We start from the raw sequence: 17,804 nt of genomic DNA on the forward strand, positions 1-17,804 counted from the left end.
CAGTGGAAACTGAAAAGGGAAGAGAGAAAAGGGGTTTTTATATTGTTATTTCATGCAAGTGTCATCTGTTTTGGATTCGAAACCCAATAATGCCCCACTGCTCGAAGCCAAATAAAGCAGATGTCTGTGACCTCTAACCTTATTATTATTATTTCAAAGAAGACATGCAAATGTCTGATATTTCACACACTAACATGTTTTCTGTATGAACCCGGTTGATCCATACATTTGGTTCAGTAATCTGGAAGAGAATATCATGAAATCTATAGACTGACCCATGATGACCTTTGCTTGCAAACACAGAGAAGTTACGTTTTATACCCACAATCCTCTCACCAGTTCAACTGCTCATTGTGGACTGTTTCAAAACATTTTAATTGGGATATTCTCAAAACTTTTTTGGACTGTGTTGCAGCTATTCAAATAAAATAAAAAAATACATTTTGTATATACACTCACCTAAAGGATGATTAGAAACACCTGTTTAATTTCTCATTAATGCAATTATCTAATCAACCAATCACATGGCTGTTGCTTCAATGCATTTAGGGGTCAAGACAATCTCCTGAACTCCAAACTGAATGTCAGAATGGGAAAGAAAGGTGAGCATTGTTTCTGACCATGTCCCTCCCTTTAGGTGAGTGTATGCTATACATCATAATCTTTAAAAGTGTATTTTTTTTTAAATAAATGTCAGTTTTATTCAATTTATTTAGATTTCTGAACAGTATGCATGCACAAGAAATTGAAAATCAAAGTCCGAATGCCAACTATTGTGGCAGAGCATGAAGTGCACCTTGTCATACAACTATAACCACACCATTTTCCCAGTTTACCTATATCTCTATATATTTGTTTGAACGACCCAAGCTAAAAGTCCTCAAATGAAATGAGCAGGTTTGTTTGCATGTTTTAATGGATATGACGAAAGAGGGGAAAATTTGATGCACAATCTGGACTCAAACCTGCATCATGTGTGTGTATGTGTGTGTACTGGATCTGTTCATTAGATAGCTCCATGTGAAGTGAAGAGATGACAGAAACTCCCTCAGACAGCCTTCATAGGCAGTGCTTGTGTCCATTGTTCTCAAGCATACTGTCATTAATGAAGCCAGACGTGGCTGAGGGATGTAGACCTCTGATGCTCATGCAAACTGACAGGTGAGAGAATGACATACAATATGCTAACTTTGTACTTCAGCCAGATCTATCCCTAAGTTAACATGTTTGACGTTTGGACAGGTAAAATACTGAGCAATTATGCGAATGTAAATGTGCATGTCACTGAAAATAATAGATGCACAAGCAACCTGGATTCAGTAGACTACATATGCTGTTCCTTTAATGCCTAATTGCAAACAAACTAGTTTCTAGGTACAGCCTAATAAATACCAAAAAGGGTAGCAAGTCAAATATGAGTAATCTTTATTTTAATATAGGTTGTAATATAAAAATTACGCGTTAGTTAGACTAGTAATACTGAGACTTTCAGTTTTTGCCTGATATGTTCATGCAAGATCCTGATTGCCATCACGATGTGAACGGCATTTTCACGTATGGGACAACAGGCAAACAAATTTAGCCAAAAAACAGGACGTACTCCTTGTAAACACAGAATATTGAGCGAGCCAAACCGGACAATGCGCCAGTCTCTCACCATACAGAGTGAAGCACGCGGGCGGCGCTTTGAGCGCGGAATGTACATTAAAACATGACGAATGTGTGACGCAAGCGGATCGTAGCCAATCGAAATCGCGTTGTGATACAGTGGGCGGGGCGCGCTGGTTTTTATTTACAGTACTCGAGTTTGAGAAAGCACATTTGTAACTTGTGTGTCTGTTTAAATGATTATTATTTTGGCATGAGCTGGTAGAAAATATACATTAGAACTGCTTTTTACTGTTGTCACGTTACATAAGGAAGGATTTCGGAAGGAATATAGGGCTCGAATCAATTTATCACTAAATAGACAATTTATTATTGCAAGCAATATGGACATTTTTGGCCGAGATAAGTCACCGATGAACACCACCATTCCGACTGAAAACTGGACATTTGTAAGTAATTTTACAACATTGTTCAATAATAGCTTTTACATAGGGCACGGTTCTCGTGTCATTTTAACTTTTTTTAAATGACTAATAGTGTAAGGAATTTTAAAAATAGCTAATAATCATTTTAAAAACTAAGCTATTTCTTGTTTAACAAGTAAATTAATCTCTGACTTCCGTAACGGCTATCCAAACATTTCTAGGTCAAGCATGGTCATAAACTCGTATCTTGCATTTGATGCTCTACATGCTTAAAATAAACACACACACGCACTATTGTTTTCTCTTTTCAAAGGTATACTCTATAGTTCGATGTATTCAAATGACAATGGCCGTCCTGAGGTATCTATATTATTTATTTTATTTATTTATTTATTACTTTTGCAGTCATATAATAAATTGTCTTATGTCTTGTAATGTATACTTATTAATATGTGTTAATAATTTGCATCACAGCATTGTAGGTGCTGGCTCCATAATTGGATATGCCATTTATACAAGACTAGTAAAAAAACCAGAGGTGAGTTTTCATAGCTATTGAATTATTAACAATATGTTCATGCATGCAGATGTAATTTTGACCACAGAAACAAACCTGTGTTCCAGGTGCTGCCGTTATTCTTGTTGAGTTTAACAGATCTGCTGTTAGCTTTGAGTTGGATGGTTGGTGGTCTTCTCTTCACCCAGAACTGCACCTCTTACGACGTCTGCTACAACCTCCACATAGTGGAACAGGTACAAAAGAAAGTGACGCAATATTATGCCAAAATAATGCTTATGATAGGCGAAAGAACAGTACTTCCTCTAATATGTCTTTTTTTACATCATACTTCCACTTCCACAAAATAAAAGCCACATTGGAGCAATAATATTTGATTAACTGCATCTGGAATCAAAAGAACAATCATATTTCTAAGATGAGCATCTTTTTCAAACGTTTAAAGGGTTAGTTCACCCAAAAATGAAAATTCTGTCAGTATTTACTCACCCTCATGTTGTTCCAACCCCGTAAGACCTTCGTTCATCTTCGCAACACAAATTAAGATATTTAAGATATTAAGATCGCTCCTGCATACTAGTCCATAGGCTTCTTGAAGGAATGACTCTTGCTGTCCTCGAAAAGTCATTAAAGACATCGCTAAAATAGTCCAAGTGACTACAGGGGCTCAATCTTAAGTTTATCAAACAACGAGAACACTTTTGTGCGCAAAAAAACAACAAAAATAATGACTTTATTTCAACTATTCGTTTATTTCTCCCTCTGCGCAAGTCAGGTTACTAGTTTAATAGCGTAAGCTTCTGTTATTGTACGTCACACACATCACACACACATGACCAGCATCAGCCAATAGTGAGCCTACGTGTGACGTAGCTTTACGCTATCACACTACGTTAACTGACTACAGGCCCATGGAGAAGGAAGTGAATAGTTGAAATAAAGTCGTTATTTTTGTTTGTTTTTTGCACAAAAAGTGTTCTCGTCGTTTGATAAAGTTAAGATTGAGCCACTGTAGTCACTTGGACTATTTTAACGACGTCTTTAATGACTTTTCGAGGACAGCAAGAGTCATTCCCTCAAGAAGCCTATGGACTAGTATGCAGGAGCGATCTTAATATCTTAAATATCTTAATTTGTGTTCTGAAGATGAACGAAGGTCTTTCGGGGTTGGAACAACATGAGGGTGAGTAAATACTGACAGAATTTTCATTTTTGGGTGAACTATCCCTTTAAAAGTTTCTAATTCTAATTTAGTTTTGCAGGGCTCCTATAATAGGTTTACATGCATCCACGGTCAAAAACGATAAAAAATTTCCCTTAAAATACATTGCAGCATCAGCTCTTTGCTCATCAAGGATTCAGTCTCTCTAGTCTAAACCCCTCCTTTACGAGAGCCTGCTCTGCTCTGATTGGTCAGACAGCCATTCTGTTTTGGTTGGTTGACACACCAAACATGGACCGTATTAGCATAACCCCGCCTTTCCTAAACCCTGCTCTGATTGGTCAGATGGGGAGCCAGTCTGTTGTGATTAGTCTGCTTTGCTCTGATTGGTCAGACGCCCCAGCCTATTGTGATTGTTCCACGCTTACAGCACGTATCGGAAACCAAACATCCATAGCATATCTGAATTTCGGCTCCGGATCTTCTGTCAGATTTACTTTATTAATTCGAGCACGAGTCTCATCCTTTAGAAGTGCATTAAAGTGGATTTGCTTTGGCAGCAGAAAACAGTGTCTTATCAACATGAAGTTTGTTTTTTGGCAAAGTTGATGTCGTTCACGGGCAGCCAATCAAAAGCATAGATTTGCAAATGCAGATTTAACACCAAGACTGAGATTACTGACGACTCGTTTCAGTTCATAATCACTTCTTTCTTTTGAGAGAAAATAACTTTATTTGTCAAAACTTTGCAGACCTTTTACATTCACACTCTGCATGAAAGAGAAAACATAATAGAGGCACTTTAACAATTCTTTCATTGTTTTCTCCCGTCACTTTTAATTCAAGGAATCTTTTTATTTAACAGACTGTTTTTTAGCATGTTACTAAAAATGCAAGGTTTATTGGACGTGTACCATAGAAGTACCATGAAAGTACCACTTTCGAAGATTTCTCCACTACCATAAAATAACCTTATAAGTGCATATTGTATGGTACCTCAAAATAACAAAATCCTTTTTTTTGAAAACGGAAGCCAATAAATTGTTACGTAAATGCTAAAAAAAAAAAAAAAAAAAAATTAAAACACCAGTTAGGGAAAGTCCACATTCATTCCTCTACTCTGCCAGTGCTTTACAGGCCCAAACATGTGTCTCTCATTATTGAAGACTGTTTGTTTTTCACTTTGGTAAAATATCACATAGATGAAAAGCTCTGTGTGTGTGCTAGACAGTTTCACTTCAACAATGAGTTGTTCTCCGCTCAGACATCAAATCCAGTTTGTTCTAAAGCACAAAAAAACATGGAACTGGGACGAACGTGAAAGGAAGTGGAGCATCAAATTTGGTTCATATTCTTTGGCCAGATATAATTAGTTGTGCCCCACTTTTAAACTCCACACACACACTTGATTATAGCAGTGGATTGTCATGGGTGTGTGTGGACGTCACCGCTCAGTAATGCGTGGGCAAAGTTTAGTCTGTTCTTTTGGAAATGGTTTCCCCAGACTTTTAAGTAGAGAGGCACGATTAATCGTAAAAAAAAAAGCTTCACAAACAGTCTTTTCAAACACACACAGTGTCATTATACAATAATTCAAATTATCATAGAAGTACTGGGATAAACGTTTAAAGATCGGCTATAAACACTGATGTCTGTACTCGTGATCAAAATAGGCTAAATCACCGTTTCAAAGTAACTTGACTCTTCAAATAATGATTGTCTCGATTACATCGTTACACCAGTCGTTGGCGACGAGTGACCGTTAAAAAATGAGTCACTGAATCATTCACATTTAAGAGATTTGTTCATAAACGCCAGTATTTAATTCATCCAGCAATGAAACAAGTCTTTATGAATGAGTCATTGAATCATTCACTCAAGAGATTTGTCCAAATACACCAGTATTTAATTCATCCAGCAATGAAACAAGTCTTTATGAGTGAGTCATTGAATCATTCAATCAACATATTTGTTCAAAAACGCCAGTATTTAATTCATCTAGCAATGAAACAAGTCTTTATGAATGAGTCATTGAATCATTCACTCAAGAGATTTGTCCAAATACGCCAGTATTTAATTCATCTAGCAATGAAACAAGTCTTTATGAGTGAGTCATTGAATCGTTTATTCAAGAGATTTGTCCAAATACGCCAGTATTTAATTCATCCAGCAATGAAACAAGTCTTTATGAGTGAGTCATTGAATCATTTATTCAAAGATTTGTCCAAAAAACGGCAGTATTTAATTCATCCAGCAATGAAACAAGTCTCCATATCCATATAATGCACTTCAATGGGAACCAAACAATTCAAGGTCCAAAAGACAGTTTCAGTGCAAACTGCGAACTGTTCAAAGGGCTTTAAACGATTCCAGACGATGAATAAGGGTCTTATCAAGTGAAACGATCGCTCATTTAATAAATAAATAACAAAGTTTAAGTTTTTTAAGCTCAAATGGTCGCCTTGCTCTGTTTTGTGACACACGTTCGTGACTCTCCTGTTCGAACTCGTTCATCAAAATGAACAAATCTTTTTCCGAGTCAATTCGTTGGTTTCGTTGGTTGAATGAACCAAATGACTTGGAAAAAGATTTGTTCATTTTGATGACCGAGTTCGAACAGGAGAGTCATTTTGCAAAAAGTTTCTCTGGAAAAAGCAAAGGTTTTTGTGAGCATTGAAATATAATGTTTCCTCTCATCATTTTTTTCCATAACCATGTCTCCATAATTTTACACCATAAGTAAATAATCTCATTCCATTTTCTCAGTTTTTATATATATATATATATATTGTAGTGTTGGATGCATTTGTCAAGCTTAACAGTTCAAAATTGTCACTCGCATAATTATAAGCAGAAAAAGAAATGTTTCAGACCCTTTTTTGAACCCATGCTATTTGTGGAAAATGCGTTTTTTCTTCACATTTGACACTGTTTGCCAATCCTCCATGTAGTGAAAACGCCCTGAGGTTTGGAAAACCCAGCCCGAGGTCATGTGACACTCTCTGATGAGTCACATCAGAGCCGACAGGCATGCATACGTTTACTAGAATCATTTACAATTTCAACAGCTCATAATGACTAATTACAATGATCTTTAATCAGTTCATCTTTTCTTCTTTTTTTGTTTAGGGAACCACTAGAAGTGTAAAATATGTAAAACTATATTTGAATGTGATTTTCGTCTTATTTTAAGAATAACCGTTATTTGGTATTAATCTATAACAACAGAATCATACACTCTAAACAATGCTGGGTTGTTTTAACCCAAAATTGGGTTAAAATATGGACAAACCAAAATGTTGGGTTAAAAATGTAATTTAAAATTTTAACCCAACTTCAACTTTTACTTTAAAATGTACATGTATTTTAAACCAACATTTGGGTTTGTCCATATTTGACCCAAATTTGGGTTGAAATGACCCAGCATTTTTAGAGTGCACTAAAAAAACTAAATCATACACTCTAAAAAATGCTGGGTTGTTTCAACCCAAATTTGGGTCAAATATGGACAATCCCAAATGTTGGGTTAAAAATGTCATTTAAAATTTTAACCCAACTTCAACTTTTACTTTAAAATGTACATGTATTTTAGACCAACATTTGGGTTTGTCCATATTTGACCCACATTTGGGTTGAAATAACCCAGCATTTTTTAGAGTGCACTGAAAAAACGAAATCATACACTCAAAAAAATGCTGGGTTGTCTCAACCCAAATTTGGGTCAAATATGGACAATCCCAAATGTTGGGTTAAAAATTTGATTAAAAATTTTAACCCAACTTTCACTTTGATCTGTAAATGCTGGGTTGTTTCAACCCAAATTTGGGTCAAATATGGACAATCCCAAATGTTGGGTTAAAAATGTCATTTAAAATTTTAACCCAACTTCAACTTTTACTTTAAAATGTACATGTATTTTAAACCAACATTTGGGTTTGTCCATATTTGACCCAAATTTGGGTTGAAATGACCCAGCATTTTTAGAGTGCACTGAAAAAACTAAATCATACACTCTAAAAAATGCTGGGTTGTTTCAACCCAAATTTGGGTCAAATATGGACAATCCCAAATGTTGGGTTAAAAATGTAGTTTAAAATTTTAACCTAACTTCAGCTTTCACGTTTATCTGTGATTTTTTTTTTATTACATTTTTAACCCAACATTTGGGTTCGTCCATATTTGACCCAAATTTGGGTTGAAACAACCCAGCATTTTTTAGAGTGTAGCATTCGATGTAAAAAATAATAAAAAAAATCCACATATTTTAATTCAAAAACTTGCTTCCTTTAAGTTTTAAGTAAAATCAAGTTGGTTGTACAAGTCATTATAACTTAAATCATATTAAACTGACTTCTCATTCACCTTTGCATGAGCTTTATGTGTTTAACTCAAAGTTATGGCGGTGTCATTGAGACACACACACAATACTGCACTGAATATGACACATGCTTTAACCCGCTGACGCATTTTGGAATAGTGCAATAGTGTACTTAGTTTTGTGACTGTTAAAATCAGGCAAAACACACCTTGATCAAATATAACTAACAACTATAATCCTCTTTAAGTCAACTGTGCTCAAAGCAAAATAAAAAGGAAAGATATTCTATCTTTGCTCAATCCTGGAATGACATTCAGTGCCTTTGGAATGACATGAATGTCTACAAGCGTGGTGTTTTCCTAACCCTGAGTTCCTTGTGTAAAAAAATGTGCATGACACATATAGTGCAATTCAAACTTTTGAGAAAAGGTTTACTTACAGATAATTTAATATTAATAAGGCCACTTAAGTGTACTTAAAGAGAGTAAACTATTTCTTAACACACTTAAGTGGACTTTGTAATAATGCCAAGTTAAAAGTTTAACATTAAAGTACATTTTATGTTTTAATAATGTTTTGTCGTGATGTAAAGTATTTATTTTAGGGCTGTCAAACGATTAAACGCATCCAAAATAAAAGTTTGCGTTTACATAATATATGTGTGTGCACTGTGTATAATTATTTTATATATATATAAATACACACACATGTATATATTTAAGAAATATTTTCATGTATATAGATTTATATATAATTTATATTATATATAAATATAAATATTTTATATATAAATAAAAACAAATTCTTAAATATACATGCATGTGTGTGTATTTATATATATATATAAAATAATTATACACAGTGCACACACATATATTATGTAAACACAAACTTTTATTTTGGATGCGATTAATCGTTTGACAGCAATTTTGATGTGTTGATTAACACACTAAAGCGCATTTAAAGTACTCGATTATAATTTTAAATGTTGTTTGTTGTTTGATATTAATTTTAAAGTTAATATACTTTAAATGCAACTTCATTATTATAAATGTGTAATTATACATATATTTAAATACAATTTTTAATAGAAATGACATTAAAGTATACTTTAATTTACCATAAGTACATTTAGCTGTACACTTCATATTTCAGAGACAACAGATGCAATTATGAAATTACATATAATGATGTACTTAAATTAAAGAGAAGTTCAGCTAGCTGCATTTAATATATATTTAAACTGTAATATATTTTCATTTAATTGCAATTAACATGTAGACATGTGTCCGAACACATTGCATTCAATGTGCAAATAAGCATATTATTTTCATAATAGCGAAAAGTATACGGTCACCTGAAGTTTCTGTTTTACCTTTGATAGTTCTTGTTTAATTTGTCTCTGTTCATTAGTTGTTTCCATGGTTAATCATGGTTTGTTAATTGATTAACCCCACCTGTTCCTTGTTTTCTCCCCTCACTGAGTCTGTGTATTTAGTTTGTTTGTATCGTTAAAGGAGTTGTTCACTTTTGAAAAAACTTTTTCTTATAATTTACCCACCCCCATGTCATTCTTTCTTCAGTCGAAAAGAAATTAAGGTTTTTGATAAAAACATTTCTCCATATAATGGACTTCAATGGGGACCAAACGGTTCAAGGTCCAAAAGACACTTTCAGTACAAACTGCAAACTGTTCAAGAGCTTTAAATGACACCAAACGATGATTAAGGGTCTTATCAAGCGAAACGATCGCTCATTTAATAAATAAATAACAAAGTTTAAGTTTTATAAGCTCAAATGCTCACCTTGCTCTGTCCTGTGACGCACATTCGTGACTTTCCTGTTCGAACTCGTTCATCAAAATGAACAAATCTTATCCCGAGTCAATTTGTTTGTTGAATGAACCAAATGACTCAGAAAAGATTTGTTCATTTTGATGAACGAGTTCGAACAGGAGAGTCATAAATGCGTGTCACAGAACAGAGCAAGGCGAGCATTTGAGCTTATAAAACTTAAACTTTGTTATTTATTTATTAAATGAACGATCGTTTCGCTTGATAAGACCCTTATTCATCGTCTGGTGTCGTTTAAAGCCCTTTGAAGCTGCACTGAAACTCTCATTTGGACCTTGAACCGTTTGGTCCCCATTGAAGTCCATTATATGGAGAAAATCCTGGAATGTTTTCATCAAAAACCTTAATTTTTTTTCGACTGAAGAAAGAAAGACGTGGACATCTTGGATGACATGGGGGTGAGTAAATTATCAGAAAGTTTTTTCAAAAGTGAACTACTCCTCTAAATAAAGAGAGACATGGGTTACAGGATTGTGACAACATGGTTCAACCTTTTCTGAGATTGGAATGTGTAACTAATTAAACTTCATTAACGTCTTCCTTTGACTTTCCCATCCCGCAGACTCTTTATATGGCCTCCTTCTTTTACACGCTGCACTATGTTTGGGTGCTTTACGCCGGTCTGAGCAGAAAGTATCACAGGAGACTGAATGGGCTCCCAGCCGAGGTATTCAGTTCATCATTATGTTAATGAAGGAAATATAAAGCAGGACAATGTAGTCATTTATTTTACTGTACATGCTGGCAATACTGATTAGCCTGTTTATTTCAGAATCCAGCAAGAGCAAGAAATTGCAGATGTCTGGCCCCAGTACTGTCGTGGTGAGTACACTGAACATCAGCAAAATAAAAATATCACTGAAACTGATACTAAATATAGATGGAGCAACATCATTTATGTCATGAAATTATAAAACAAGTTTGATTGCACTTTATTTTACAGTAGCCTATGTGCACTTGTGAGTACTTACCTGAGACTATAATACAAAAATTTGTCAAAAAACCCCCCAAAACAAACATTGATAAAGCATTGAGAAAGCATGACCATAAAGTTTGAAGAAGTTTTGATAGATGGATAGATTGATTGCTAGGGGGTTATGTTGTTAGCTAGCATGTTTTAACACATTGAATTAACTCATTTCTAACATGTAATAACATATTGCTAGCATGTTTTGCACATTCATGAATTAGCACATTGCTAATGTTTTAGCATGTTGTTAGCATGATTTGTACATTGCTGACATGTTGCTAACATAATTTAACATGTTTATAGCATGACTTAGCACATTGCTAGCAAGAATTAGCATGTTGCTAACATGTTTTTTAACACATGGCTAGCATAGCGACTAAAGCAACACATTTTTAACTGAAATACAGTATAAAAAAAACCTGACTTTTTTTATTTCAGCTAGTTGCCAGTATGCACTGTACACATTCAAGCAATGTTTACATTAAAGTTTTTTTTTTTTACTTTCTAGGTGGTTATGCTGTTAGCATGTTTAATTGCTAGCATGTTTCAACCATCAGTTAGCACATTCCACATTTAAACACTTTGTTAGCATGAATTACCACACTAATGTTTTAACGTGTTGCTAGCACAATTTGTACATTGCTAACATAATTTAACATGTTTCTAGCATGACTTAGCACATTGCTAGCATGTTTTAATAGGCTATAGCCGATTGTTAGCAGGAATTACTATTAACGCATAGTTTTTTCCAGCATAGTGACTAAAACCGTAAACAATTTTTTTTGTACTGAAATATAGTATTAAAAAACCCTGAAACTTTTTTTATCTCAGCTAGTTGCCAGTGTGTATAGTACATGTTCAAGCAATATTTACTTAAAGCATTTTTACTTATTATAATCCTGCATAAAATGTAGGGCACGATAAAACTGAAAATGTGATATTAGCAGATTTTAGGAATATAATGTCTGTCCTGATCTCTCCATACAGTGTTTTGCCTTTAATACTCACGGCGCCCGTCTTCGTGGCAGGAAATGTGTTTCGTTGTTACACAAACTTCACCCAGCCATACAGGTCAGTCTAATCATTTTCTCACATGCTCTGATTAATAATCGGTTGTTTCTCATGACTTCATCATCATCGTAACTTCACAGAGTCTTCAATGAGCTTATTGTTATTAAAAACTTATTTCATACAATACATCTAACTATAGTTTAGTTGTTTGTGTGGGTCGAATGAACAATCTATGGAAGATAGTTTTTGCCACAGAATAAAAAAATAAAAAGGTAATTGAGACTTTTTATCTCACAATTCTGACTTTTTTTCTCACAATTGCCATTTACATCACGCATTTCTGTCTTTTTATCTTAGAATTGCATTATATAATGTTGCAATTGTGTTATAAAGTCAGAATTGCGAGAAAAAAATTCAAATTTGGAGTTTATATCTTGTAATTCTGACTTTATAACATGTAATTGCGACCTTATATCTCGCAATTCTGATTTTTTTTGTCACAATTGGGATTTACATTTACTTTTTATCTTAGAATTGCATTATATAATGTCGCAATTGTGTTATAAAGTCAGAATTGTGAGATATAAAGACTCAATTGCGTGTTATTATGACGCCAGAATTGTGAGAAAAAAGTCAAATTTGTAGTTTATATCTTGCAATTCTGACTTTATAACGCAATGGGAAGTTATAAAGTCAGAATTGTATGATAAAAAAATCGCAATTGTGTGTTATAAAGTCAGAATTGCAAGATATAAACTACAAAATCGACTTTTTTCCTCACAATTCTGGCTTTATAACACGCAATTGCGATTTTATATCTTGCAATTCTGACTTTATAACACAATTGCGACATTATATAATGCAATTCTAAGATAAAAAGTCAGAAATGCATTATGTAAATCGCAATTGTGAGAAAAAAATGCAGAATTGTGAGATATAAAGACTCAATTGAATGTTATAGAGCCAGAATTGTTAGGAAAAAGTCAAATTTGGAGTTTATATCTTGCAATTCTGACTTTATAACACGCAATTACGACTTTATATCTCGCATATCTGAGAAATAAAGTCGTAAACAATAAAGGTAAAGATGTAAACTCGCAGTTGTAAGGAAAAAAAATCATAATTATTTTAAAATGTTTTATTCTGTGACGGAAACAAGCTTCCATATCAATCAGCTGACCATTATAGCAAACAAAAAACACAATAAAATATATTGATTTGAGTTGAAATTGTATTAAAGCACCACAGAAGAACAATGGTCAGTTGTGCAGTTGAATAGCCAGAATGATGCGACTGACCAATCAGAATCCAGCGTTCCGGACAGTGGTTTAATATGATGCTGATTGTCTTCCAGATGTTTGCTGATGCACACAGGGGCTGTTTATCTGACCTCATATGTGACGATGGAAGTCACAGCATGTGTTGCCATTCAAAACTATTGTATGGTCATTTTCCTCGCCACCTTCCTCTTCACCTTCATCGGCATCACGGTGAGATTCAACAGAATATCGGAGCAATTAATGATTCAAATGTGCATTTCAACAGTAATATTGTGAAATATTTATTCCTGTGATCAAAGCTGAATTATCAGCATCATTACTCCAGTCTTCAGTGTCACATGATCCGTCAGAAATCACTCGAATATGATGATTTGATGCTCAAGAAACATTTCTGATTATTATCAGTGTGCTGATAGATATAATATTTCACCATATCATTGCATGTACAGTATTACTGCGACTCAATCATTATCTCACTGTACTCCACCTGTGTGTTTCAGATTCTGATGTGTAAAGCTCGCTCGCTGTACAAGCGCGTCGTCACGTCTCAGGGGTTTTTCGGTGACCATCACTGGGCAACTCTGCGGCTCCTGGAGCGACGGATGCTGCTTTATCCCTCCGCTTTCTTCTTCTGCTGGGGACCGGGTGAGCACACGTTACCACAAAACACAGAGGCACAGATTTACTGAGATTTACTAACAGCTTGTGTCGGAGCAAACCTTCTTTTGGCGTTAAAAACTGTTTATTTATTGTTATAACAAACAGGTTATCTGGAGTTTTTCTTGCCGAGCTCATCCACAATTATAACACTGAGACAAAAAAACTAAACAAAAACATGCATAGATACATACTGTATGTAACCCAACCGTTACAAAGAACGAAATACCTTTTCTTTGCGAGACATAAATGTTGTCAATGGGAGTAGGAAGATCACAACCTTCAGGTGAAACTCGAAAAATTGGAATATCGTTCATTTATTTCAGTAACTCAATTTACAGTAAAAGGTGAAACTAATATATTATATAGACTCATTACATGCAAAGTGAGATATTTCAAGCCTTTATTTGTTATAATTTAGATGATTAAGGTTTACAGCTTATACAGAGAGAGAGAGAGAGAGTGGTAGAGAGAGGTAGTGCAGGTAGTCCCGGTGTTCTGTCGATCTGTCCTACCTTGTCAGATTTTCCTACCGTAGCGCAAAATTATAGCCATATCTATCGGTTCATCCTACCTCGTCGTAAAATCCTACTGAGCGTTTCTGCTTCGCGTCTGTGACTAAGTAGGCCTACATAAAATATTTCAGTGTAACTTTGCCGAATTTTCTTATTAGGCCATGTTACGGTGATTTTACAGTGCAAAGTAACGTTACCTCTTCAGATTGTCCTATGAAATAAACGGTAGGATGATTTTACGTTGCAAAATACCTCATCAGATTGTGCTACCAGTATAAAATAAACAAGTTGTATGATTTTACAGTGCAAAATGCCTCATCAGATTGTCCTACAGTATGAAATAAACGAGTAGTATGATTTTACAGTGCAAAATACCTCATCAGATTGTCCTACTTGTATGAAATAAACGAGTAGTATGATTTTACGATGCAAAATGCCTCATCAGATTGCCCTACCAGTATGATATACAAGGGTAGGATGATTTTACAGTGCAAAATACCTAATCAAATTGTCCTACCTGTATGAAATAAATGGGTAGGATGATTTTACAGTGCAAAATACCTCATCAAATTGTCCTACCAGTATGAAATAAACAGGTAGGATGATTTTACGGTGCAAAATACCTCATCAGATTGTCCTGGAAAAATAAACAGACAGGATGATTTGAGAGTCTTAGTTTTTAATCTGTATAGTCCCTGGACAGATGTTACAAATTTACTCTAAACCAGATGATAATGTAAATTGAAATAAGATTGGTTATTGAGATCATTTATAATCAAGCAGATAGAATATATACATAAAGGAGATTTTTAATCAAATTCATTTCAAAATTCAAAATCATGCAACACAGAGGCACAATACAAAACAAGTAAAACAATAAGTTATTAATATAAATATGGACTAAGACTGTTAGCATTGCAAATGATAAAGGCACATACTGTTACGAACTGCTCTGAGGCTTGTAGATAAAGATCCAAATGCAGCTTTAATATAAGAATAGTCGTACAGGCAGGGTCGAGAATCAGCAGGCAGGACAATGGAGGATACACAGTGGGAATCCGGGAAACAGGCAGAGGTCAGGGCAGGCAGCAATAATCAAAATCCAAAAGACAATCCAAAGTCAAAAACCAGAAACCAAACACGGAAAACGCTCAGAAATGCAGTGTAACACTTAAACAAGACTTCGCAAACACTGAATGTGAACACAAGGTATATATAGACACACTAACAGGATGAGACACAGGTGAATGCAATCAGTGAATGAGGTACAGGTGAATGTGATCAGTGATGAGTCCGGGCAGTGAGTTCTGGGAAATGTAGTTGTGAGGGAAACATGAACATCTGGTGTGGAGTGCCCTCTGGTGACTCTCAAGGGCACTCCACCTGGTGACCGTTACATAGCCCCCCCCCAAAGAGCGGCTTCCAGACGCTCCAAAAACAGTTCAGGAGGGAGGTGGAGCGGAGGCGGATCCGGGGGAGGGATGGAGGGCCAGGCCTGTGGAGCAGAATAGGGCCTGGAAACTAGGACGGAAGACCAGGCTGTGCAGGCGGCCAGGGCGGAGCAGGCCGTGCAGGCGGCCAGGGCGGAGCAGGCTCCTCGGGCGGCCACGGCGGTGAAGACCCCTCGGGCGGCCACGGCGGTGAAGACCCCTCAGGTGGCCACGGCGGTGAAGACCCCTCGGGCGGCCTGGGCGGTGATGCCCTCTCAGGACCAGACACCGGCTCGGGACCAGACACCAGCTCAGGAAAAGACACCGGCTCAGGAACAGACACTAGAACAGAAATTGTCACAAACACAGAAACAAACTCAGGAACAGACACTGGGTCGGCCATCTTGTCCGGAGACACTGGGTCGGCCATCTTGTCCGGAGACACTGGGTCGGCCATCTTGTCCGGAGACACTGGGTCGGCCATCTTGTCCGGAGACACTGGGTCGGCCATCTTGTCCGGAGACACTGGGTCGGCCATCTTGTCCGGAGACACTGGCTTGGAGGCGGCCATCTTGTCCGGAGACACTGGCTTGGAGGCGGCCATCTTGTCCGGAGACACTGGCATGGAGGCGGCCATCTTGGCAGTAGACACTGGCTTGGAGGCGGCCATCTTGTCCGTAGACACTGGCTTGGAGGCGGCCATCTTGTCCGTAGACACTGGCATGGAGGCGGCCATCTTGTCCGTAGACACTGGCTTGGAGGCGGCCATCTTGTCCGTAGACACTGGCTTGGAGGCGGCCATCTTGTCTTTAGACACTGGCTTGGCAGAAGTGACGTGGAGCGTCTCTGGCTCGGCAGAAGTGACGTGGAGCGTCTCTGGCTCGGCAGAAGTGACGTGGAGCGTCTCTGGCTCGGCAGAAGTGACGTGGAGCGTCTCTGGCTCGGCAGAAGTGACGTGGAGCGTCTCTGGCTCGGCAGAAGTGACGTGAACAATCTCTGAATTTGCAGAAGTACATTGAAGAGTCTCTGAGTCGGCCATCTTGTCCATAGACACTGGCTCGGCAGAAGTGACGTGAAGCGTCTCTGTCTCGGCAGAAGTGAAGTGAACAGGCTCAGACTCGGCAGGGCTGACATGGAACTCTGGCTGGGCTTTCTCGGCGGGACGAGACTCTGGCTGGGCTGTCTCGGCGGGGCGAGACTCTGGCTGGGCTGTCTCGGCGGGGCGAGACTCTGGCTGGGCTGTCTCGGCGGGGCGAGACTCTGGCTGGGCTGTCTCGGCGGGACGAGACTCTGGCTGGGCTGTCTCGGCGGGACGAGACTTTGGCTGGGCTGTCTCGGCGGGACGAGACACTGGCTGGGCTGTCTCGGCGGGACGAGACTCTGGCTGGGCTGTCTCGGCGGGACGAGACTTTGGCTGGGCTGTCTCGGCGGGACGAGACTCTGGCTGGGCTGTCTCGGCGGGACGAGACTCTGGTTTGACGGTCTCTGGCTGGAAGGTGAGCGGGGGCTCGGCAGGGCTGACGGTGAGCGCGGGCTCGGCAGGGCTGACTGTGAGCGCGGGCTGTGGAAGCTCTGCTGAGACGTGACGAGGCTTTGGAATGAAACTCTCTTCACAAACGGAGACCGCCTCTCTCCAGTTCAGACCCGAGAGATTGGGGAGCTCCCTCGGGTTGACCTCCTTAGCCCCTAGCTGGTAACACAGCTTAATAGCCTCATCACCGAGAGAGCAGGAGGCAGCGAGAGGAACAAACCCCCAGGTATACTGGAACAGATCACGGCTATCCAGGGCCAAGGCCGCGATCTGACCAGCAAACTCCCGGATTTGTGCTGCTGGATTCATTTGTTGGTCGGTTGTTGCTGGATCTCGGTGTGGCGAAGTCTTCTGTTACGAACTGCTCTGAGGCTTGTAGATAAAGATCCAAATGCAGCTTTAATATAAGAATAGTCGTACAGGCAGGGTCGAGAATCAGCAGGCAGGACAATGGAGGATACACAGTGGGAATCCGGGAAACAGGCAGAGGTCAGGGCAGGCAGCAATAATCAAAATCCAAAAGACAA

General features: G+C 37.8%; 1 protein-coding gene across 1 annotated transcript in view; it reads left to right on the forward strand.

Moving 5' to 3' along the window:
• Positions 1 to 1,347: 1,347 nt before the first annotated feature.
• The window catches only part of tmem116 (transmembrane protein 116), a 21,468-nt gene continuing 5,011 nt past the window's right edge, over positions 1,348 to 17,804 (forward strand). Inside the window, exons 1-9 of the mRNA XM_039662150.2 lie at positions 1,348 to 2,057; positions 2,347 to 2,393; positions 2,508 to 2,571; positions 2,658 to 2,786; positions 10,446 to 10,550; positions 10,656 to 10,705; positions 11,841 to 11,924; positions 13,219 to 13,354; positions 13,645 to 13,789. Coding sequence (XP_039518084.2) covers positions 1,992 to 2,057; positions 2,347 to 2,393; positions 2,508 to 2,571; positions 2,658 to 2,786; positions 10,446 to 10,550; positions 10,656 to 10,705; positions 11,841 to 11,924; positions 13,219 to 13,354; positions 13,645 to 13,789 — 826 coding nt within the window. The 5' untranslated portion in view covers positions 1,348 to 1,991. The remainder of the gene's footprint in view (positions 2,058 to 2,346; positions 2,394 to 2,507; positions 2,572 to 2,657; positions 2,787 to 10,445; positions 10,551 to 10,655; positions 10,706 to 11,840; positions 11,925 to 13,218; positions 13,355 to 13,644; positions 13,790 to 17,804) is intronic.

Source organism: Pimephales promelas, chromosome 4 (genome assembly GCF_988280905.1).
Source record: "Pimephales promelas chromosome 4, fPimPro1.hap1.1, whole genome shotgun sequence".
NCBI lineage: Eukaryota > Metazoa > Chordata > Actinopteri > Cypriniformes > Leuciscidae > Pimephales > Pimephales promelas.